The following is a 24840-nucleotide window of genomic DNA, read 5'->3' as shown; positions in this document are numbered from 1 at the left end:
CTGTCTGTTACAACTAACCCCGCATATGGGGTAAGTTGTAACATTTGCACTTCTGTCACTTTCAGTGCAACTGTACGAAAATGGAAGGTCCTAGAAAAAAACTGTAAGTGTTCATTTGTAGCAGAGATGTGTATGTTTCTTGTGTAAAAAAAATAATTAATCTAACCTAATTATTTTTTAAATAATTGAGCCAAAACCAAAATGCGTTAGGTTGTGCCCCGCTCTCCCCTAAGTTGGCAAAATATTATACATAATATGGTAATTTACCTCGTAGAGCTCTAGGAACAGAGATTCCTTAAAGGGACAGTTAACCCAAATATTTTATTTCAGAACATAATTTACTCACCCTAGTTTCATTCCAAACTTGTTTCTTCTGTGAAGCATAAAATAAGACATTTTAAGCTGTTAACCACTGAATCATTGAAACCAGTAGCTATTTTCGGTTTTGGGGAGAAATGGTTTTGGAGGGGCGAAATCACGTGTGACCGAATCCATACGTTTAATAAGTGCTTCTCCTATGGACGATATTCATTTCTCGATTTTAACCGGTAATGATATCTTAAATCTAAAATGTTTTGGTCTGTGCTAGTGATTCACTGCCTGAACAAAACTTTCCTATATGTAGCGCAGCTGGCGCGCATGCCATCCAATAATCGCAAAAAAAAAGTTACTTTTAATAGGCATATCTATGTATGTTGTTTTGGCGCTTTTTGCGCGTGACGGATCGCTAGCCGCCTCAGTTGAAGCTGCAGCAAGAATCAACGCACGTGAACCTCTCATCTCTTTACTACAGCAAAATAAGATGGTTCATTGGGTGAACACCAAAAGGTATGCTGAAAAATACATTACTTACCGAAATTAATCCTGTTTTCATGTAAGCGCTCAAGTGTTTTAACTGGGGAAAGACGTCAATAAAACAGCTTGTAGGCTACAATCTGTCATCAATTCCTCACCTGATCATGTCGTTCCAAACCCGTAAGACTTTCGTTCATCTTCGAAACACAAATTAAAATATTTGTAATGAAATATGCAAGTTCTGTTCCTCCGACAACGACGCTAACGTTACTATAACGTTAATTTACCATTGGACACTTCTAACGTTACAAGTTAAAGAAAACTAATGCATAGAATTTGAGCGGTTTAGCCCACATTTTCTGAAAAGACACGATCGCTTTATATAATGAACAGATTAAATTAAGGCTTTTATCCACATATATTTAACGATCAGCGAAAATAAACAGAAGCTCAACTGAACGATTAAAATTTGTCTAAACCTACGTGATGATTAGGTTTAGGGGCGGGGTCAGGGGTAGGTCTCTAGGTCATTCGTACGAATTCATACGAATTGGGCAACTCGTACGATTTTACCAAAATATGGTATTTCTGAGTGAGTTAGGAGGTATGAATTCGTGCGAATGAGATGCTGAGGAACAATCTACTTTTTTTTTTTATTGAACCAACTGAGTCTTATAGCAGGCTTCAACTTTCAGTCAAGAAATAATTATTCAAATGATAGATATTATATAGCCACAAACATTATGAAGGATAACATCTCAATTAAGATTAAATTACATTTATGTATGCATTTAGCAAATATTTGTTTATGGATGTAATATTTACCATTCACAGCATATTCAAAAATGTTGCTTGTGTGTGTGTAAGAACATACCCCTAGTTTTACAGACAAGGCTTAAGCAAGTCCCAGACTAAAATGCATGTTTGAGCCATTTTAACTGAAAGCAACTTGCACTGACATATCTTAAAATATGTCACTGCCACACAGTAATTTTTTTCTAAGGCAGGTTTATATAAGGTACTTAAATGTCCTAACTGAATTAAGGCCTAATCATGGCTTAATCTAAACCCTGTCTAACCAGGCCTTAACATCTTTGAGAGATAAATTATAATCAACATTTCTTGGGGCAAATAGAAGATCGGACCAAAAGATTAATGATAAATTACAGTTGTAAAACAAATAAGCTAAGTCTTCCTCGTGAACAGTACAAAAAAAGTGCATTTGTTGTCAACATCCATGAATTTTGATAGGGATGCTTTACATGGGTAGATTTTGTGACGAATTTTAAAGTGTAGCCTACCTCTTTACTTCGTTTAACAAACGTTTATTTAACCATGATCCAATGAATAACAGCAATCTGTGAATTCCAACAACAAAAAATCCCTCTTGGAGAGATTTTATAATTAGACTGAATCATTAATCTAATATTTTTATTATTACATGAATTCGAAAATAGTTTCCTTTCATTACTTCTGAAAGTGAGGTGATTTTTAATGTTTCAACCCATTTGGAATAGCTTTTACAAATGGCTGAAACTCTTTAAATGGACTGGGGAAACTGTAGAAAAACAAAAGTCTTCATAAGATAAAATGTTTCCAGTATAGGCCTATTTTTTTAAAACCATTTGTGCAAAAATAAGGAATTATTCCAAGAGGTAATAATGAGACAATAGTTCAAGGGAAGCATTTTGTTTGGAGATGTCCAATTGTGATGGAAACAAATTTTCCAAGCCAATAATGCATGCTGGCGTGCGAGAACAAACCTCTTGCGGAAGCTCAAATGTCCTGCGTAACACACGAGAATGAACCTCATTGGTTCTTGCACGTCAAGCAAACATGCTTGAGCTTTAGTTTACTACAACTGATGTGTGACTTGAATGTTTATAAATAAAAACCTAAATTCAATCTGTTCATCATATAAAGCGATCGTGTCTCTTCGGAAATTTTGGACTAAACCCCTCAATACATATGGATTAGTTTTACGATCTCTTTATAAACTTTTTTGAAGTGTCAGTCGTGTAGCTATCAATGGAGGGACAGAAAGCTCTCAGATTTCATCAAAAAGTTCTTAATTTTTGTTTAGAAGATAAACAGAAGTTTTACAGGTTTGGAACAGCATGAGGGTAAAGTAATGAATGATAGAACTTTTTATTTTTGGGTGAACTAACCCTTTAACCTTACGTTTATTCAAGGCTATTTAATGTCCATAAACTCATTAGTTAGCTAGAAAAAAATAACTCTAGAGAAGAGCATTTTGCTAAATATATGCAGTTACATACATTCATTATATTTTTACTTAACCTGTTAGTGATGTCTTCATTTTTTTATTTAGGCTATGTTTGAATAAATCTATCATAAAAACAAGTTATTAGCCTACAGTTTATTGTTGTTTAAATATTTCACCAGTAAACTGGAGTAGAAACAACTCTGTTACTAAGAAAAAAATAAAACTGCCGTATGTGCAATTTGAATGTTTGTACAACTCAGTTTTATATATGTGAGCGTTGATTATAAAATAAGTTTGTTAAATGAATTGATTATTAACATCTATTTTCGGCCAAGTGCATCCAGAATTTTTGGTTTTACTTGTTTCAGTTTTCATTTCGGTGCATCCCACTGAACTGGTTAGTTCAGTTTTGTTCAGAACCAGATCAACCGATTCATTGAACCGATTCACAGACTAAAACAAACAAACAATATATATATATAACTTTCTGTTTTCTACTCACATAAAGTAAAGTGGTCTAATGACTTCAGAAAGCATGGATCATAGCACATAAGTCATTTGGATACTTTTAATGATACTTATATTAAGCGTAGCGTCAGTTTTGGCAGGTCACGTTAGTCACGCTCGCATCAGCTGACTCTCAGCTGATCCACATCTACCTATAGGAATACGACGCCTATCACTGTTCTTTCAGTTTTATCAATCGCGTTCTCAGGAGCGAATTACCCTCCTCCATCCCCAGCTCCTCTCGTCCAGTCAGTGTGTCATTCTGATTCCCCTTTAATCAGACTAAATTCTTGAATTGTTGTACATTAAAATCTTGAATTAATGATATCTGCAATACATTCATGTTGGTTTATTGCTGCTCTCCCTCCTCTTATCCATGCTAGGCTGCATGGATGCGCAGGGAGTTCTCGCCCAGAACAGAACCATACCGCCAACCCAAGCTATATGCTAATTGTCTTTCGTATTTGATGATAGTGGTCCTGACAGAAATAGTGTTTTTGTAAATTGAAATCTCCAGTCCCTGTTTATTGTTCTTGAATTGAAAATGTGTAATTGCATCTAAAATTTCTCCTAGTGTTTTCCACAGAAAAAAAAAGAAAGTTGTATGGGTTCTAAACAACATGAGGGTGAGTAAACTGGGGAAAAAATAATAAACTATAACTTTAAAAAATGAGTATTACCTAACTCTATGAAGACGAGCAATGCGGAAAGAGCATTTCATAATTTACTGTAGAGGTGACACACTGTACTGTACCCTGTTTATTGCAGAACTACACACATCCAGAGTCAGCTCTTCTGCTCTTAAACCCTCTCTTTCTTCATTCCCACTGTCTCTCTCTGGGCAATCCTTCACCCTAATCTCATTTATCCATTCATTCACTCTCTCTTCTCTGCCTCTGATTCAATCTTAAAAGTGGTCCACACGAAGGGCACACCAGCAATTCAATCCAGGTCAATGTGAAACTGACCAAAGATACTCTACACCAGATTTCAGTGCTTAATTCAAAGAGCATCTATACTTTTAAACCATTTAAACTTCTGAAAAAGGGGATTGTGTGACTGAATGTGTATCCCCATGAACACAAACAAACTCTCCTCAAGTGCCAGGACAGAAATTCTCCCCAAGGATCATTTGGCAACTGGAGACGTCATAAGCACCGCAAAGCATCAATTGTAAACCAACCGTAAACTTTGCATGTGGCAGTGACGATCCTGGGAATTGCATCGCACGTCTCACAACACACGGCTGCGGAGAGACGTACTGAACTCAAGACAGCCATATAACATTAGCAGAGACATCATAGGTGCAGTCATCAAACAACACATGCTAAAACATCACAACCCAAGTTAGAATACATTCAAGTTATTCAAAACTCTTTATAGAAAATGACATCTTGCGTATATATGCTGTGTCATCCTACACAGTGGCGAGGTCACCTTTAAGAGAAAGCATGCGTAAGCACCTACCCTGCAGCCTCTGCATCTCATTGGCAATCTCCCTGTCTGAACGGCCATAGCGCTGAGCCGATGCCATTCCACTGATTCCAAGTCAGTGGTGCTGATGCAGGGCAGCGGATGCGGCTCCACCCGAGACTTCTCCAATGATCTAGGATCAGCTGGATCTATGTGCATGAATCAGTGCATGCCATGCAAACATACGGTTTCTTTCCTCCCTTTGAAGTTCTGCGCTTTCTGCAGGAAGCAGCGTCTTTCCTTTGCACTCTCGCTCTCTTTCTGCCTCTCACACTCTTCTGTAGGCATCAGCATTAGTTTTCACTGCCACCTGGTGTCCAATCAGAGTGCGGGTCTCTCTCGAGTGCAGTCTGTTGACCAATAGCGAGGCCCGAATCGAGTTCTGTGTGTTACTTTTGCAATGCCAGACAACATTACGCTAAGTGTTTCGATTAAAATGTTACATGTCTGAGCTTCTGCTCACGGAAAATGAAAAAAGATGCTGGAATATGGCACATCTCAAGCATGGGACTCCATTAAGTGAAATTCGAGAGGGGCGGAAAAAAACTCCCATATGTACCAGAGACACACTGTTATGCTTTTCAATTCCATTACCAGTTCAATCACACACACGCGTGTTATAGGAAAAAAGCAAAGTGAAATGCCTGACTGGAGCGTTAAGCTCAGGATTCAGAGACCGCACTGCTGAGTCTGCTGGTTTTCAAACAGCAGTGCTTAGCAATGACCTCTACACGGTCACTGCAGATGGATGTGAGTGAGTGAGAGAGAGAGAGAGAGAGAGAGAGAGAGAGAGAGAGAGAGAGAGAGAGAGAGAGAGAGAGAGAGAGCACAGCAAAGAAGTTTCTGACAAGTCCTTGTGCGCAGAGGATCTTATGTCATTCACATTCACTCACCTTCTCCATGAAGCCTCTGTATCCTCCATCATTCTGAAGAGCCCATTAGGTGACAAACGGTTTAGAACCACATGTGCAAACTTGTTTTCAAATGTTTTCCAGAAAGAGAGATTAACACTGTCGAGCAAATAAACAAACTAATTAGCAAACAAGATCAAGAATGGTGATGTCCAGGGAATTATTTGAAATGCAAATCAGATAAAAAATCAGAGTTCAGCCTGAAATGATGATTAGCTGCAACATGTTCTCTAAAGAGTAACAGAGCCATCTGCTGTCCATCAGGAGAAGATGGATAGGATAGGATAGGATAGGATAGGATAGGATAGGATAGGATAGGATAGGATAGGAGGATAGTGTAGGACAGGATGGGATAGAGTAGTCACATGCAGCCATAAATAATACAAATAAATAACACAATAAGATGCCAAACAATATATACAGGAAAAAATCTGCTGAAATATGTTATATTATATAACATGAAAATAAATATTTTTGCAACTATTATACCACAAAAAAATATTTTCATTATTCATGTATTCTATAGACTTTATGGATGGAATAACAAGTTTGGCTTTCATTTCTGATCAACTAGAATTACTTCAGCCAAAGCCTTACATTACAATTTATTTTATTTATTAATACATTTATTTAATACAATACTAAACTAAATTTAGTGAGAGAGAGAAAAAAACAGTCAAATATATTATACAATGTGCAAAAAACAAAATAGATATTGTAGAACAATATAAAGAGTTTTACCAAAAAAATTCATGGTCCGTGTGTTATGTAGACTATTTATAGCCTTACAATAATTAATATTTTATGAATATTTATAAATGTTTTTATTTTTTATTTTTTTTATTTCAGTTAATAAATGTCTTCTGTTGCCAAAATAAATCAATCAACTCTTAAATTATGGCCGAAAGGTCACAAACATGAATTGGCCATGTTCTTGTGGGCTTTTTAGTGCAAAAACACACAAGAGGCTGAAAATGAAGTGTAATGTATACTTCAGAACTGTAAGGCAACCGCTGATATCTGCACTCCAAAGCAACAATGAGAGGAAATGTCAGTATAGGGCCTGTCACGTTCCTCCCAGGCCACTGGCTCTGTCCTAAAACCCAATGCTATCTACTGTTCTTAATCACTAACCTCCAGATACCCTTACTGAACACTATGAAAGGAAAGCACACTGAGGTGAAAGCGGTCTGTTCAGGGCAAATCCTGCTTTCTCTACAGGGATCTTATCAGGGTTTTGTTTTTACAAAAGCTAGCCTCGCCAGGATAACCCAGCACAAAGTTGGCACTCTGCATGGAAAATCTGAAGCGTTGTGATGACCAGCAAGACTACAGCAGACAAAGTGGAACAGTTTAAGCTCAAATATTTTAGAAATGGTGTTATGAGATCTTTTGTTATGAAATACATAGAAAAAAAGCAAGGGTTTCGTCTGTTTGCTTTTGTCAGCTGCCATTTCTATGTTGATTTACACATTGGTTATATGTGGAAAAGACATTAACGAATGTGTCCACATCCCTCTAATATTTTGAATGGCCATATTAAAAAATAAAAATAAATTATTAAATGAAATAATATTTCTCATGCTATTTTTACTGTATAGCATTATATTTTATTTATTATATTATATTATTATACCATTTAATTTGGGGTCAGTACTTTGTGAAATAGATAAATTAGATTAATTAAAAAAAAAGTGACAGTAAAGAAAGCTTTACAATCACATCAATTACATTTTAAAATAGATTTAAAACGCAAAATGCCATCATGGTTACACAATGGTACAGGTGTCATTGTTCATGCCAAGCGACTGGAAAGAAACGAAAATAGGGAAGAGTAAAATATGAAGAATTTTGGCCAAGGGAAAGAGGACAAATGACAGGAGGAGAAATGGATTTCACACACACCTTGATTCTCCTCCTCTCTGTACACTCCTCCCTTTCCTCTCCATCCCACAGGAACCCTGGTCTGCAGAGATAAGGACAGCCTGCTGCTAATTTTAAGCAGGAAAGGCAGGAAATGTGAAGTGAAGACTTTGCTTTTCCACAAACAACAGAGTAGCGACCCCGGCCTTGGAGAGGATCCTGTGTACCACAGTGCTGAGCAGTCTGGGGCTGAAAAAGAGACGTAGACAGAGAGAAAGAGAGAGAGGAGGGTCCTTAGAACCGGGGAGTTGGATAGACACAGAGAGAGACACAAGAAAAAGTTAAAAGCAAGAGTGAGAGGAAGAATTGGAGGGGAGAGACTGTGTCCCCTCTCGTCTCCCCTGTATCTCTGGAGGGAGCTATGGCGGATAACAGCACTCATCTCATTGTGAAAATGCTGGAGTCCTTCGGATTGAGTAAGATATTTTGCCATCTTTACACACTTAATATAGGTTTCGCATACATGGAAATGAACTTACAATGTTACATTGTCAACTTTGTACTTCTTTAACAAATCTGGAGTGTTGAAAATGATGTGTCCAGTCTTTTAGGAGAACTAATTTTTCAACAGAAATGCAGACAGTAGTAACTAGCAGTAAAAGATATTGGCAAAAACAGTCCATAAAAAACAACACCGCCAATGTGCAGTTTTTTCCATTCGGTCTCTCCAAATGTCATTTCCAGATGATCCTTCACTCTGGACTGTGGTTCCTTTCACCCAGGGAGAAATTTTGATCTAAATATCCATATTATTTTACACACACAAGTCTCTAAAGAGTTTTTGATGTCATATTCTTATAATAATAGATAGAATTGTTATGTACTGTGGTTAAAAATGGCTAAAAGAACATATGACTCTTATCCTATGCTTTTAACCCAATTGCTCAAAAGTGTTATCAGTTTCAAAGGACCTGTACCAGATAAAAGTCCTGTGTGCTAATGAAATTGGCATTTCTCTAGACAATGGAATGCCATAACAGGAAGCTTCCTAAAATGCAAACTATTTAATTCACTTTAGCAGCAAAGGATAAGAAAACATTGGGTGGGTGCACCTTCTATATTGTGGAATTTGGTCCAATTCTCAGCAACATTTCCATTAAGGAAAAGAAAGAAATACGCAAATTATTTAATGAATAATTCTGCTCATTTTGAAGGACGCATCAAGTGCATCCTTCAATCACACACAGAATCATTTGCACACATTCCAATTCACAAAAATAACTGACGGAAAACGAGTCGGCCCAGAGCTTATCTGAGTTCATTATGAAATGTAAGAAAATACAGAGATGAAGGCATAGATGCTATCTTTTGTTTTAGTGTATTGATCAACACTAAACTGACAATAAATGGGAGACCACAGACGGTTGTCATTCTCTGTATTGAAAGCTAGTAAATATAATGATTTTTATTACAAATGTTCCTAAAATTAAGTTTTAATTGTATTTTCGTGCTGTGACGGGGGGCGGAAATAAATTTGTGACGTAGCCATGCAGACTTAATAGACCATCTCAATCTAGCATTCAATGCTAATGAGGAAGAGGATAGGAGCCCTAGAAGCCTCAGAAGAACTGGTCAAGGAAGGATGCAGCCCTCCATTTGAGATGCACTCTTACTTCACGGCCATTAAAAAAAAACTATATAGTATGAATGTGTGACTGCAGTATGAATGAAATTTGGAGGTACTACATCCGTCATGTTGTCACATACAGCTCACATATACTGTTTTTTCACTTACTATATATATATGGAAGTAGGCATATTCGGACACAGCGTGTGTTTTAAAATCGGCTTAAAATATCAAACATATCTGATATCCTCTGACTGATTGGAATCATGTGAAGCTAAAAAAAAAATCTGTGCCCATCATACACTGCATGATTTTCTGTGAAATCTGTCACCTCCGACTGCCCAAAACCTACAGACTGGCTCAGACTATTGGCAACTATAGTGTTCTGTTGACTCAAACTGTCACAAACTTTTTACCACTTCAATTTTCTTTCCTTTCTCCAGGGGATGTGATTTTGGCCTTCTGTCTTTCTATGGTTGTTGGTCTTCTGCTGGGAGCTGTGGTCTATATGATCTTGACCTGGGTGTCTCGTCGACGGGCATCAGCCACCATCACGCGTGTACCCATCCACCAGTCCCGCTCCACCGCGCGTTCGTCCTCACCACGCTCTCGGCCAGGCTACAGTCGGCACAGCAGTGGCTTCGACCGACGCAGCAATAACAGTCTGGCCAGCGCTGCCTTCTCCTTCCATCGGCAAACCTCATCCTCACCGATAGACTATGGTGACTCAACGGGCCGCAAATCAAGCTTCCGGGCCTCTACCTTTCATCCTCTTCTTCAGTGTAGCCAGATTGCTCGCGAGGCAGAGGAAGGTGCCCAGGGTAGCCTGCCACGAACCCCCACTCTCAATACCAGCCCTGGGGCGGCTGGATCAACCAGCACTGTCAGTTCTATGGTCACCCCACCCCGGGCCAGGACCCGACCGGATTCCTTCTGGGGCAACAACAATCTAAGGGGCTTCCATGCTGGCCAGACTCCACCGCCTGCCTACGAGAGCATCATACGAGCCTATCAGGAGACGACCACATGAAAGAAGGGGACATGCTATTATGATGGGGGAAGATATACATATACATGCATTAATAGACTTGGACTGAAAAATTGGACAACTGAAAGCAATATTGATGGAACTTAAACTGATATGGCCAGTTTTTTAAAACTTGTATGTGTTGATTTGTGTATATGTGCATATTTCTGTTTGTTCATAAGTGTGCAAAGTCGAGAGAGAGAGAGAGAGAGAGAGAGAACGAGATAAAGCATGAAATGTTGAAGGTCGCAATATGCATGAGGACAAATCTCATTTATTCTGATCTCTATTGCAAATTCCAAGACAGACAGTTATTGCAAACACTAATTTAAAATAGTTTTGCAACAAACTTATTAAATTGTGTATTTATTGGCTTGTTTTCTGGGAACTCTAGTCTTTTGGAATCATTGTAAATATTTCTCAATGCAGCTGTACTTGTAAAAATAAACAGACACAATGCATTTTGTAATAGCTTTTTGTCTAAAACATCTGCATGTTTTAACTGAACCAAATGCCTTCATACATAGAAAGCATTATTCACTTATCATAAAAGATAGTTCAGCAAAAAATAAACATTCTGTCAAGATTTACCCACCCTCATATCATGTGACAATCACTTACTTTTCTTCTGTGGAACATAAAAGAGGATATTTAAAAGTTTTTTTTCCAATGAAAAAAGTCCAATGTTGTTTGAACCCTGGTGTTTTTGAAATTATCTTCGTGCTCCACCGAATTGAAAGACTTACAGGTTTGAAACAACAGGCTAAATGTAAACAGAACTTTTATTTTTGGGTGAACTATCCTTTTTATGTGTCTGTGTTTAGAGTGTTAAACATGAATGAACAGAACAAGAACGACTGTTAAGGTGTTTTCAAGAGGGTTTAGAGCACACACATCCTGGAAGTGACCTGGCATCCTTGAAGTGACCATGCACGGATTTCCCTGACAAGAGGAAGGAATTGTCTCAAGGTTTAAATGTATGCTAACGAATTAAAATGTTATATAGACATAGTATACTGTGCCAACTGCACAACTGACTTAGAGATCCTGTTTGGTGTTAGTTTCATACCGTCAATATTCCATCAAAGCATTCTAGACTAGGACTATTCCAGGCATGCGTGAAAACATTGAACAATACAGTGAGCATTACGGTAGGACATTTTTGACGCGTGACACTGACTTTACGGTAATGGCGCTCTAAAACAGTTCCTGTTTACATTTGCTGTCAAGCGTGATTTTTTTCAATGACGGGTTTATCGGAAGGAACATCAGTTTTATAGGTAAATTGCCCATTTAACGTAGTTTCATTCGTTAAATGACAATTTTGAATTTTGACGCAATGAATTTCGCTGGAATGCCTCCCAACGATTCGTCTTTTTTCATGTAATTTAACGTTACAAGCCAACTGGCTATTAAACCTCATCAAAGGACGAATTATCATCCAAGTAAGATGTTTAGTAAGCAGTTAGCCTGATATCAGCAGTCTACATAACTAAAGAAGTGTGTTGAGTGTTTCCAAAACTGAATAGAGAGATTGAAAACAACTGACTCTGGCATGTCACGACTCCACCACCTCTTCTTTAGCATCTAGCAGCTAGGTTATAATCGACGTGAGATCACCAGCGATCATATACAGCTGGTAGCCTTTATATATGTCTCACGACCCTCTGGCCAAGAATTGATGTGTGCAATCGTCTGATATCTGCGAGGGAAGCCAATGTCTGTGTCCGCCCTGCGACTGATCCGCGTCCGGAGGCTGAGCAGCAGCACTGGACCTGCTGTGAAGAGAGCACTGCCATGGAGAGATCTTAGTAAGAGCCTGAACATACTCACATGCCCACCTTCACTGCTTTTATGGTGCAAAAAAAAGGTTGTCTAGGTATGCAGCTCACTTGAATTTGAGACACAGCCTTAATATATCTGGCACTTTCCAAGATACCTACCAGAAAAAAATAGGGCCTGATATTGTTAAATGTATTGTTTGTGACTTTGGGACATCTTTACATACATTTTGAAAGGATAAACAAATAATATTTTGTTGTTATTCATAAATTTACACTACCGTTCAAAAGTAGGTTTTTTTCAACAATACTTTTATTTCGCAAGGATGCATCAAAAGTGTCAGTAAAGACATTTATGTTACAATTGATGTTAAACAGTGTTACACATGTATATTTCACATAAACACTGTTCTTTGAAACTTTATTCATCAAAGATCCTGAAAAAAATGTCTTGGTTTCCACAAAAATATTAAGCAGGACAACTGTTTTCATCGTTGCTAATAATAAAATGTTTCTTGATCACCAAATCATCATGTTAGAATGATTTCTGGAGGATCATGTGACACTGAAGACTGGAGCAATGACTGCTGACAATTCAAGTTTGCCATCACAGGACAAAATTATATTTTCAAATAGAAAATGGTTATTTTAAATTGTAATAAAATTTCACTATTACTGTTTGACAGTTATTTTGATTAAATAAACGCAGCCTTGTTCAGTATAAGAGACTCATACGTAAAATTATACGACCCCAAATCTTTGAATGGTAGACTATATTTCCCATAAAACATACATTTTGTTTGTGGCTGCTACATTCCTATCAGTCAGTCCTGCATGCTTTATTTATTGCTTTGATAAATTGACAGATTTAATCTGAATGCTTAACTGAATAATACTGAATGCTGGTCTTCATCTCTTTCTTATCTCTAGGAAAAATAGCAAAAGTGACAGGAGCAATAGTATTGGGGTAGGTTTGCAGATTCTTATTTTTAATTTTTGCATGTACGGTATTCGACAAGCCATCAATAAAATTATATCATACAATTTTACAGAGAATGTCAGAGGAAGCAGATGTTAAAAAGTAATATATCTTCTGAGACAGATTTGTTATCCATCCATGCATTGTGACTTTATCAAGTTTGCTTACACAGAGGCTGTGTTTTCATCACATATGAGGTGGTTACGCTCAACCAGGCCCTCACTATTGACACCAGTGCAATACTACAGGAGAAGCACAAGTCCTACATCTACCTGACTCACGCCACTAATAAGGAACAAGAGAGCCTTGCTTCTGGTACATTCAGTTTTCACGCTTGTGTGTTTTTGTGCTTGAGAGAGTGTGTAAATATCAGTGAGCTTAAAGATTCATTTGCATTTACATTTACATTTATTCCTCAAATAAATGCAAATGAGGAAATACTACACCACTACTGCAAACGAATGTGCCTCAGTGTTCCTGATTTGCTGAAGAAAGTACAAACAAACAATTTGTGGTATTTGTCTGGAGTTATAAAACAATGAAGCACCCGAGACCCGAGTAGCAAACTTCATTCCTCTTTTTTACTCCTCCACTTCCGTTCTCACATTAGGCTTTCTTTTCAAAATAGTAGTCAACAATAAAATCCAATCCACTAACACACACATCAGACCAGTATTTTTGCTTTAAGAGTTCTTTGACTAGACAGACAGTACATAAATTAAGTTTTTGCAGGGGCATCACGTAGTTATGTCTTCAATTAGATTTAATTTTGTTTGATAATATATTATAAATGTATTGTTCTATATTTTGTATAATTACAGGCCATTCGTGTATTACAATAGATTTATCTGTTGGAAATGATTAATTGCCCTCAACAGACAATATTCCTTTTTCAGGCCTCGCTATCAAGACCAGGAAGGAGCTTCATAAAGCAGCTAGAAAGTTTCTTGAAATTACATCAAGAGTTCTTCGTCACCCACTGGACGGTGAGTAGTTTCATCTCTGTTTGATGGCAATGACAAGTCATGGAGCCTGTTAATGCTTTTCAAATATTTTTAACTAGATGTCACCTGTAGCTACACAGAGAGGTGTAGATATGGAATCTAATTTTTTTTTTTTTTTATCACAGCATACTTGGCATCAGGTTTGATACTGAAGGGTAGTTTATAATATGTACTACTGTTCAAAAGTTTAGGGTCAGTAAGATTTTTTTAAAGAAATGAATACCATTATTCAGCAAGTATGCTTTGCATTAAATTGATTAAAAAAATGACAGTAAATACATTTGTTACAAAATATTTCCATTTTAAAAGAAATGCTATTCATTAAAGAAATGCGGAAATATCACAATTTCCAAAAAATATTAAGCAGCACAAATGCTTGATAATACTACTGTTTATATTAAGGAATGTTTCTTTAGCACCAGATCAGCATATTAGAATGATTTCTGAAGGATCATGTGACACTGAAGACTGGAGTAATGGTGCTGAAAATTCAGCTTTCCCATCACAGGAATAATTTACATTTAAAATTAATAGAAAAAAGTAATTTTAAGTAGTAAAAGTAACATAAGATTTGTATCAAATAAATGCAGCCTTGGTAAATATATAATAGGAGCCTTCTTTCAAAAGCATTAAAAACATCTTATTGACCCCAAACTTTTGAATGGTAATGTATGTTTAGCACGAAACAGTTTAGCAAACCATAGTAGTAGACTGATAGACTAGAGAAAACTTTACTGTACTCTGTTTAACTGAAGGAATCTGTTTCCATTTGACTTTTGCTAAAATCATTAATTTCATATTAAATCATGATTTCAACATAATTTCTAGCGTGCCATTGTATTTGTAGTTATGTGAAATAAGCATGTGTTCATTTTGTTTTTTAAATTAGAGCGTCTCAGTCATCTAGACGCAGATCCTAATGAATGTGCGCTATGGATGCTGCTGAAAAGAACCTCCTCTGCCGACCGGGCCGTGAGACAGCAGGCTGTGCAGGAACTGGCCCAAAATCACCACTGGCGGGGTGAGAGAGAGACCGCAGCACTTCAATCTCATTATTAGAAAATGTCAAGATTTATTGCCATTAATGTTCTTGCTGAGAAAAAAAACGATTTCTACTGGGCGTACCCCTAGAAAAAAAACACATCACTATATACTCTGTGAGCTCTGATTGATCTTTTGTCTGATCCGTCACAGATTATCAATACCGGACTGCAGCACAGGTGGTAGATCAGCGCACGTCTGTGGCTCTCGCCCGCATACCTAACGTGGACCTGCGCTTCTTCCTCCCTCCTCCTCTACTGCCACACACTGATGATGTGGGTAGCTATCATTCAGACAAAAGCCAAATTGAACTGCTGTTTGATGTCAGCTACTAGTGCTAATGTTTTGTGCTTGTATAGGATATATCAATAGAAGAGGAACTTAGGCAGTTACTGGGATCTCTGCCCCAGTCGGAGGTGGATCTGTGTGTGCAGTACTTTACTTCCCTGGCACTTCGAGAGAGCAGCCAATCACTAGCTTCTCAACGGGTGAGATATACACACACTCAAGCTATAGAGTGCAACAGCCAGCATCTGCAAATAAAGATCCCATTCATTTTCTCAGTAGGGGAACTGATTTTTAACAATAGCTTATACACTTTTGTGTGCTACAAGGCTGTTCATTGATATTGCTGTATATGGCAACTTATGTCTTACATAATTGTTTAACAGTGGCATTCCAGGTGATAAACCAATCAGAAAATCAAAACCGGCCGGCCACTCCCATGAAACACTGTGAATGTAATAGTCAATCACCCTACACTCTCAAACTACTTACATATTTGTATAATTTAGCTTATTTTGCAATGTATATATATATATATATATATATATATATATATATATATATATATATATATTGTTTAATGAGCATCTTTAAATCCATATTTTTTTTATTTCAATGAAGTCGGTCACAATGTTTCATGGGATTGTAGTTTTTTCCCTGACTGAACACCGTCTTGTACCTTAGTCTATTTGTTCAATTTTCAAATTTTTTTTTTTTTACTTCAAATCAAAGTTTGTAATGTTGTGATTCACTTCATAGCTGGTAGGTTTGGTTCATTGCTTAAAATTCTTTAACAAAGCCTCTTTTTAAAAAAAATCACCATGGGAAATATGAATGGGAGAAACACTTCCAGAACCAAGGGTGCTGAAAAAGTGAGCAAGCACTGTTGCACTCTATTTGGTCGAATCTATATCCAGAAAAAAGAGCCAATCCATTAGCTGTGCATTTTGGTCTGATTATAGGGAGGTCTGTGGTGTTTTGGAGGAAATGGGTTGCCCTACGCCCAAAGTCTCACTTCTACCCCCTCTGAGAAGGTGGAGACGTTCTGCCTGCAGGCCCTGGTCCAGCACTCAAAGGTGAAGATTTACAAACTCTGCTAAATGACATGTAGCTTCGCAGCTTTAATTACGTAGCGCAGGGGGAGAGGCTATCAGACTCCGATGTTGATAGACAAAATAAACGGATAAAGTTCAAACACTACACACGGTATAGTACATAAGCACATAGTGTATAGTGTGTCATTTGGGACACAGCTAGTGTTTTCGCTGTCAAAGAGACTGGGGAGAGAGGAGGTGTAATAATGTAAAAAAAAAAAGAATGCGTTTTTTGACCAGTCAAGCATGAAAATATATTCTAGTAAACCCCAAAAACAAAATCAAGACTTCGTAAAAGGGCATAATAGGACCCCTTTAAGCCCAATTTGACTTGAGCAAATCATTGTTGGTTTTATAAAACATATAAATTAAAAGCATTTCCAATTGGGTTGTTTTTTGTTCACAGGTCCGCAGTCACTGTGAACACATTGTTGCTAATGGAGGACTGCAGCTCTTGCAAAGAGTCTACCAGCTTCGCAGAGACTCTCCGAAAATTCAGCGCAACATTGTGCGAATTATTGGAAATCTTGCCCTGAATGAGAGTGCGCACACAGCCATAGTGCAGTCAGGTTAGCCTTGTACTTCAGTATTACTAATTTATGAGTTAGATTTAATGTTGAATAGAGTATTTATTTTATTTTGTGGTGGTTCTTAAGGTTGGATGTCTGTCCTGGCTAAGATGATCCAGTCACCACACATCATGCAGGCATCTTATGCTGCCCGCGCTTTAGCCAATTTGGACAGGGATGCAGTAAGGCAGAAGTACCAGGATGGTGTTTACATTTTGCACCCACAATGCCGCACAAAGTAAGCATGCTAGCTTATTTGGACTGCCTCATGCTCACCAAGGCAGCATATTTTTGATCAATAATACAATAAAAATAGTACAATTTAAAATAACTATTTTCTGTTTTAATATATTTTAAAATGTACGTTATTCCTGTGATGGCAAAGCTGAGTGTTCAGCATCATTACTCCAGTCTTCAGTGTCACCTGATTCCTCCGAAATCATTCTATTGTGCTGATTTAGTGCTCAAGAAACATTTCTTATTATTATCAATGTTGAAAATAGTTGGAAAGTTCAAAAGAACAGCATTCATTTGAAATATAAATCTTCGGTATCATTATAAAAGTCTTTACTGTCACACGATTCATTTAATGCATCCTTGCTGAATAAAAGTTATAATTTCTTTAAAAAGAATCTGATTGTCTCCAAACTTTTGAAGGGTAGTGTAGATGATTTGTTTTACTAATATATGTTTTCCATCCTATTTATTCAGCCAGCCAATCAAAGCTGATGTTCTCTTCGTGCACGGCCTCTTGGGAGCAGCTTTTAAAACATGGCGTCAAAAGGACCCTGACGTGACGGACGATGACAAGGGGGAAGGGGTCCGAGAGGACTACACTGAATGCTGGCCCAAGGTCAGATATTTTCTTGAAGAAACATGGGTAAAATCTCAGTTACCCAAAAACTATTTGCGGTATAATGGCATTACAGAGCTTCAGAGGTATTTTGAAAGTCAGACCAAAGTCCAAAGTCAGTCATTCAAATCTTATTTTGTATTTTCCACAGTCATGGTTGGCTGAAGACTGTCCAAACCTCAGGATCCTGTCTGTGGAGTATGACACCCATTTAAGTGACTGGAAGGCTAAGTGTCCTGCTGAAAACCAAAGGTAAAAAAGTCATGATGCGGATATTCAATGATGTACATCAATAAATAATTTTATTAACTCAATGTAGCATACATGGTGTCAATGTTTGTTTAGTTTTTTTTTCTTTTCACTTTTTGTGCTATACAGGAAGTCCTTGGCCTACAGGAGTCAGGAACTGCTGAGGAAGTTGAAGGATGCAGGTGTAGGGGACAGGCCTGTGGTCTGGGTAGCCCACAGTATGGGAGGTTAGTCCATGGTGGGTCTTACAATAACCAGCACCTGAATATGAGAGTAACTTCCAAATCTTCCTGTTACATAGATAGAATAGCTTTTCAAAACAAAATCCTATTGCAATTGCTGTTTGAACTGCATTTAAAACTGCCACTGCTTATGTATATGAAATAGTTGAAATAGCTCAACACAACAAATGTGTCAAGTTGTTTGGATTGGCCCAAATTTAACTGAAAATGCAACTTTTAATGACTTCTGCATTCTCAAAATTATTTAACCCCTTCATGGCAAGCATATTTAATACTTAGTAGAACACCCTTTTGCTGTCGTGACCTCCTGCAAACGAGATGTATAACCAGACACCAGCTTCTGGCAGCGATTCTGAGGAATCTTAGCCCATTCCTCATGAGCAATGGAGGCCAGTTCAATATTCTTGGATTTACGTTCCGCAACCACCTTCAAATCCCACCAGAGATTTTCTATGGGGTTCAAGTCTGGTGACTGTGATCGCCACTGTAGAATCTTCCAGAACTTCTTCTGCAACCAAACCTGTTGGTGGAAATTGAGGTAAGCTTGGGATCATTGTCATGTTGGAAGGTCCAATGATGCCCAAGCTTCAGCTTCCTCACTGACGGCATGACGTTTTCTTCTAGGATTTCCTGATACTTGAGTTAATCCATCTTGCCTTCCACACACTGCATGTTTCCAGTGCCAGAGGATGCAAAGCCGCTCCAGAGCATCACAGAGCATCACCATGCTTAGCTGTAGACATAGTGTTCTTTTCAGGATATGCTTCATTCTTCTTCCTCCAGACATACCACTGATCCAGAGGGCCGAAAAGTTCCAGTTTTGTTTCATCGCTCCACAGAACAGAATCCCAAAACTTCTGTGGCATATTTATATGATATTGAGAATTTCTCTTGTGCTTTTGGGTCAGTAGTGGTGTACGTCTTGGAGTTCTGGCAACCGCATGCGTTTAGTACGCGCCTTACTGTGCAAGCGGAAACCTCAGTGCCTGTTGCCACCAAGGCTTGCTGCAGGTCTTTTGCAGTCACTCAAGGGTTTTTCTGAACCTGCCTTCCCAGAAATCTGGTTCCAGCCTTTGATAGCTTCCTTTTTCTGCCACGTCCAGGTAGTGTAACCACAGTTCCTTTAACTTTTAACTTGCGAACTATGCTTCCAACAGTGTCTCTAGGAACATTTAGTGCCTTTGCTATCTTTTTGTATCCTGTTCCTTGTTTGTGAAGGTCGATATCTTCTCTTGTTAGACTATTCTTTTGACTGAGCCATATTTCTAACATGCAGTCAAACGTGAAACTGAACAAACCTAGCCAATTCAGATATTTCATGTGTTCTAGCTCAAGCACACCTGGTGCAACTAGTGAAGCCCTTGATTAGTTGCATCAGGTGTGCTTGTGAGGTATTCTATTCAGGGGGTTGAATAATTTTCAGACTGCAGAAGTCATTAACAGTTGCATTTTCAGTTGAATTTGGGGAAACCACTTGAAACATTTGTTGTGTTTTCAATTATTTCAAGCTATTTCAATTACTTTTGTTTGATTTGTTCATTGCAAACAGCGGAAAGTCTGTAACTTTTGCCTATGAACCTGATTTGCAATGGGGGTTTAATTATTTTTATTACAACTGTGTATACACACACATATATATATCAGACTAAAATATATTATGACTAAATTTACATTTTCAACAGGGACTTTATTTTTTAATTCTTTTTTGTGGTTTGCAAAAAGCCATTTGTTATATGGGGTATGTTGAGTAACTCTGTTTCATAATTTGATTCATAGGTTTACTCGTGAAAAAGATCCTCTTAGATGCCTCAAAAGATCCTGAGCTCAGTGCACTGATCAAGAACACGAAGGGAATTCTGTTCTACAGTGTTCCTCATCACGGCACATTCATGGCTGGGTATTCTGTAAATGTCCGATACCTCCTGTTTCCTTCCATTGAAGTAAAAGAACTATGTAGAGGTATTATGTGATTTATTTTTGTTCTCTGAATTTTAATATAATGTCAAAGGTGCAGTAAGCGGAGAAACACTGTTGATATTTGAAATCAAGCCAAACAAACACACCCCTCCCTTCATTGCTCCTCCCACAAAATGGTTGAACACTCAATGCAAGAGTGGATGTCTCTTTATCATTGCTGAAGCAAAGCAAAATAATGCTTCTCAAAAAATAAAGCGAATATGATGAACGAACAACAAGGAAGAACAAAAAATGTACATACAGGACATAAGAGTTTATACACGCTGTGTATAGTTGGTTGTTAGTCACCAGCAGCACACCAGCTCCAGACAAACAATGACACACAAAACTGTCCTGTTAGCTAACATTACAACAACTGCATATCTTGGATCTGTGAAACTGCAAAAGCAATGTTACTCACGTATGGAGCAGAAATATCGCAACCTCTATGTCCGTTTTGAGGATTTCCCAGCGCTGGATAGCTTTTCTAATATTAACTTGGTTCCTAAAACTCTTGCCTGATCATAACTCTTCTTTTTCCAGTGATATTCCTCTGACCTTTTCTATTTTATAATGTCTCTCAGGCATCTCTCTTTCTACAGTATTTCTTCAAATCTCCCTCTCTCCTTCCCCATCATGAATGAACACGCCCCCTACTGCCGATTGGCTAGAAGTGATCCACTTTCAACAGCGTTTGCTTACTGCACCTTTAATTCCTCCTGATAAGATTAAGATCCTACAGTATGTCTCAGTTACACATCATTTTTCTGTTCATCTATTTCTTCTCAGACTCTCCAGCTTTGCGGGACTTACATGAAAATTTCCGTAGCATTGCGAAGGATCAAGATTACAAGGTCCTTAGCTTCGCAGAAACACTGCCAACATCCATTGGGCCAATGCTCAAAATTTTGGTAGTTCCACCCCAGTCGGCAGGTACGTCATAGCAATTGAACAACACGCAGCAGTTCTTTCTTATCATCATTCTTAGATAATTGTCCCTTTTAGGTATCTGATATCAGCAAACAACATTTCTCCTTTTTTTTCATTCAGATCTGGGTATTGGGGACCTCATCCAGGTGGATGTGGATCACCTCAACATCTGCAAGCCAGAAAAAAAAGACACGTTTCTCTATAAACGCACTTTACAATTTATTCAGGATGCTCTTGGAGGACAGAGAATGAAGTAAACTCTTCAGTCCACAGTCCTAACCCAATCTCTTGCCATGTCATTGCCTCTTGAGGATTCAACCATTACATTAAAAAAAAGTATAGTTTTATCTCTGACTGAAAGGAAGTACTAAAATTGCAACTGAACTTTTTTTTTCTCATGATCCTTTAACCATTTCCTGTCCATTTATTTGTGAAATGGAAACACCACTGACCTTTCAGTTTTATTCTTGTTTTATTTTCATTTTTAAGATCTTGCCAATATGAATATGCTTTGTGAAAACATCTGGGTTTACCTTTTCCCGTGTTTTGCCCTCTTCACCATTGCCTTGTACTGTATTTTGCTTCAATTATTTTAACTTTTCAGCATTTATTTTACCTTTAAGCTTTAACAAAAAGAAATGAGGATCAAGTTTATGGTTATCACGTCACATTTCAAAACTCCGTTTTATTTATTCATGGAAGAAAAAGAAATATTTAATAACACAGACTAAAAACTAGCCTTATTTCACCAGCCTTCTTTGTATCCCTACCTCAGACACAGGTTGGTCGTGATCTCGGCTGTCATTTTCCAGTATTTTTGTACTAATGTATTAATTGTGGTACTTGCATGGGACCCTACTACTTTTATTTTGATGGTGACTGTGCAAGACACAATAATTGTGAAATCTTTATCACGCTGAATAAAGCTGTGTATCCTAACTTTATATTGCACTTAAATCATATATTTCTACTTTTTCTTCTGACTGTGTGGAGCAGAACTGTGCTCCTGGCCAGCAGGGGGCAGTAAAGCTCACAAACCGAACGCTAGTCAGTTAGTAGAGGAAGACTAGAAGGTAATGTAGTGTCATTTTGTTATTTTCTTGAAAATTCTGTTTTGTAAATTCACAAGATAGGCGTATGCGTTTGGAGAGACGCACGCACAGTATATTAAAACGTTTGTAACGATTACAAACATTCATGATGTACTGCTAACTTTGTTTTATTTTTAATGTCCAATACAACTTTGCCTTTTGTCCTCAGATAGAAACAGACGCTTTAACTGAAGGAACAGCAGTGTTATCATATCCCGTCAAAAATGGTTAACGTCTTAAAAGGAGTTCTCGTTGAATGGTAAGTTTTACAAATCACAAAAACGATTTAAAGGTGCTTACAGTAATTTATCTCGCATTTAAAAAACAAAGAAATCAACAGTGACTTTAAAAATTATATGTTTGAAATCATGTAACTTACACTTAAATTAAATTAGACTCAGTCAGATTAGCCTAAATCCGTTTTATTTTACATGAAGCGAGTCACCACATGCCATTGGTAACCTCGTGTACCCAGCAAAACACCATTGACTGTAACGTTAACCAGTTATTTAATATTTGCTTGCGGTAGATAATCATTGCTGACAGTGACTAGAGTATTACTTCAGAGTCATCTGTAACTGAAAACCTTTGCTTTTGCATGTGGCTACATCCTTGACTCATCTTATCCAGTCGATGCCTAACAAGCAAAAACATTCTGAGTGCACCTTTAAAATTAAAGTCGTACATCATTGTGCCTTCATTTGTGGTTCTTCTTTTAAAATATGAAACAGTGACCCAGCTATGAAGCAATTCCTTCTATATCTGGATGAGACGTCAGCGTTGGGGAAGAAATTCATCATCCAGGATTTGGATGACACGCATGTTTTCATCCTAGCTGAAGTTGTGCAGATTCTCCAGGAGCGAGTAGGAGAACTGATGGACCAGAATTCATTTCCCATCACCCAGAAATAAACGCCTGAATCTGACAGCAGACCCTACAGTCTGTGAGAGCAGATGGATGTGGAGATTCTTCCAGCACAATTGCACAAACACAGATGCAACTGAAATATATAGATGACTGCCCACCAGAATGATGCCTATTCTCCTTGGTTTAATTTGACTGTGTGGCATAAGTTCTTCTTCTGAGAGAATTATAATTATGTGCTTTAAGTTGCCCATGTTTCTAAGACAGTTTCTTGAATCTTTGCTGTGTTTTCAAAGTATTATTAATGAATTGTTTTGAGTGGAAAATCGCATTGGGTGCAAAAAGAAACAGCTCATTGTATATCAATTATTTTTTCAACGTTTAAAAATTGTTTAAAAAGTACATCATACTACTGAAAGCAGATGGTTGAAGGCAGTGATATTTATAAACATTCATAATACAAGCATCAAATAAAAAAAAAAGTAAAATCAATTTAACAAGTGTTTTTAGTATGTCCTTAATTTGTTTTCTGGATGCATTGACGACTGTTATATGCTGACAGGTACCAGACTGTACAGTTTCAGGTGTTTTCTCAACAGATATCTAGTGGAACACCAGATCAAGCCACTGGCAGAAGGATATTATAAGGTATTTAGACAATTGAGTTGTGTATGTGGTCAGCAAACTGGTAAAATATTTTATCTTGTAGTGTGAGGTGAAAAACAGCAAAATCAGATAGCCAGAGTCAATGGCATTACATTTCCAAAAAGTACTTCATGTCTTGTCTGAGGAAGGGAAAGTTCACCTAAAATTTGAAACTCACTGGTTATACAACACCACAATAAGGTGCAATTTCCTTTATTTTTGTTTCCAACGAAGACCTTTGTGTGGAATTAAGAGGAAGTGTGTTATTTTGGGTTAGATCGTTATTTTGTTACCAGGTAGGCCTACCTAACAGCTAGCTGTCTGTCTGTCCATCTGTCTAACTGTTTCATCTATCTATCTATCGTGTGTAAAAAATCTCTGTATTAAAAAAATACTTGAATGGTACTCCACAGACAGACAAAATACAACAAATCTCACTGCTATACAAACCAAAAATATACATATACACAAAATAATTGCTATAGGCAATAAAACAAGATAATCAGTGACAAAATAAGACAAAGTTATTTTGACATTATGAAGTGTCCAGTATTCCTACCTAACACTAACATAAGTGATAAACATTAGTTGAGATGTAGAGAAACTCTTTCTGAATCTTGTGGTGCTTGTTTAGAATAGTCTATTAGTCCGTTTGCTAGAGGGCAGAAAAGAGAAAAGTGTGGTCGTTCATGATGCGCTTTGCCTTCTTCAGACAGCATGTACTAGATGTCCTCAGCTGCTGGTAGTTGTGTGCCAATTATTTTCTGAGCTGTCTTAACAACCCTTTGTAGGGCTTTCCTTTCCAGTGTGGAGCAGCTGCCATACC

The 24840-nt window shown here is 37.7% G+C and overlaps 3 protein-coding genes across 8 annotated transcripts; all 3 read left to right on the top strand.

Annotated features, from left to right (window-relative positions):
* Positions 1-635: 635 nt before the first annotated feature.
* myct1a (myc target 1a) lies at positions 636-11029 on the top strand. Its single transcript, XM_079584428.1, has 3 exons — positions 636-828; positions 7870-8252; positions 9847-11029. Exons 2-3 carry the CDS (start codon positions 8198-8200, stop codon positions 10431-10433), a joined length of 642 nt encoding a protein of 213 aa, XP_079440554.1. The 5' UTR covers positions 636-828; positions 7870-8197; the 3' UTR covers positions 10434-11029.
* A 513-nt stretch (positions 11030-11542) lies between these two features.
* On the top strand, positions 11543-22367 carry serac1 (serine active site containing 1). Of its 3 annotated transcripts, none has more exons than XM_079584417.1 (17): positions 11543-11616; positions 12015-12241; positions 13142-13178; positions 13363-13505; positions 14087-14176; positions 15084-15215; positions 15389-15510; positions 15595-15723; positions 16483-16596; positions 17021-17183; positions 17271-17421; positions 17895-18036; positions 18188-18288; positions 18415-18512; positions 20304-20486; positions 21273-21416; positions 21534-22367. In XM_079584417.1, exons 2-17 carry the CDS (start codon positions 12148-12150, stop codon positions 21668-21670), a joined length of 1980 nt encoding a protein of 659 aa, XP_079440543.1. In that variant the 5' UTR covers positions 11543-11616; positions 12015-12147; the 3' UTR covers positions 21671-22367. The 3 variants fall into 3 exon arrangements, with proteins under 3 accessions (XP_079440543.1, XP_079440541.1, XP_079440542.1); XM_079584416.1 differs by having other exon boundaries at positions 11612-11710; positions 12022-12241; XM_079584415.1 differs by having other exon boundaries at positions 11545-12241.
* Positions 22368-22429: 62 nt separating this feature from the next.
* gtf2h5 (general transcription factor IIH, polypeptide 5) lies at positions 22430-23952 on the top strand. Of its 4 annotated transcripts, none has more exons than XM_079584419.1 (3): positions 22430-22486; positions 22674-22763; positions 23236-23952. In XM_079584419.1, the coding sequence occupies exons 2-3, from the start codon at positions 22729-22731 to the stop codon at positions 23414-23416; spliced, it is 216 nt and encodes a 71-aa protein (XP_079440545.1). In that variant the 5' UTR covers positions 22430-22486; positions 22674-22728; the 3' UTR covers positions 23417-23952. The 4 variants fall into 4 exon arrangements, with proteins under 4 accessions (XP_079440545.1, XP_079440547.1, XP_079440544.1 ...); XM_079584421.1 differs by having other exon boundaries at positions 22465-22486; positions 22678-22763; XM_079584418.1 differs by lacking the exon at positions 22430-22486 and adding an exon at positions 22487-22587.
* Positions 23953-24840: the final 888 nt, after the last annotated feature.

The sequence above is a fragment of the Phoxinus phoxinus genome (genome assembly GCF_949152265.1).
Source record: "Phoxinus phoxinus genome assembly, chromosome: 16".
In the NCBI taxonomy this organism is placed as follows: Eukaryota; Metazoa; Chordata; class Actinopteri; order Cypriniformes; family Leuciscidae; genus Phoxinus; species Phoxinus phoxinus.
This window is presented reverse-complemented; position numbering and strand designations above follow the sequence as displayed.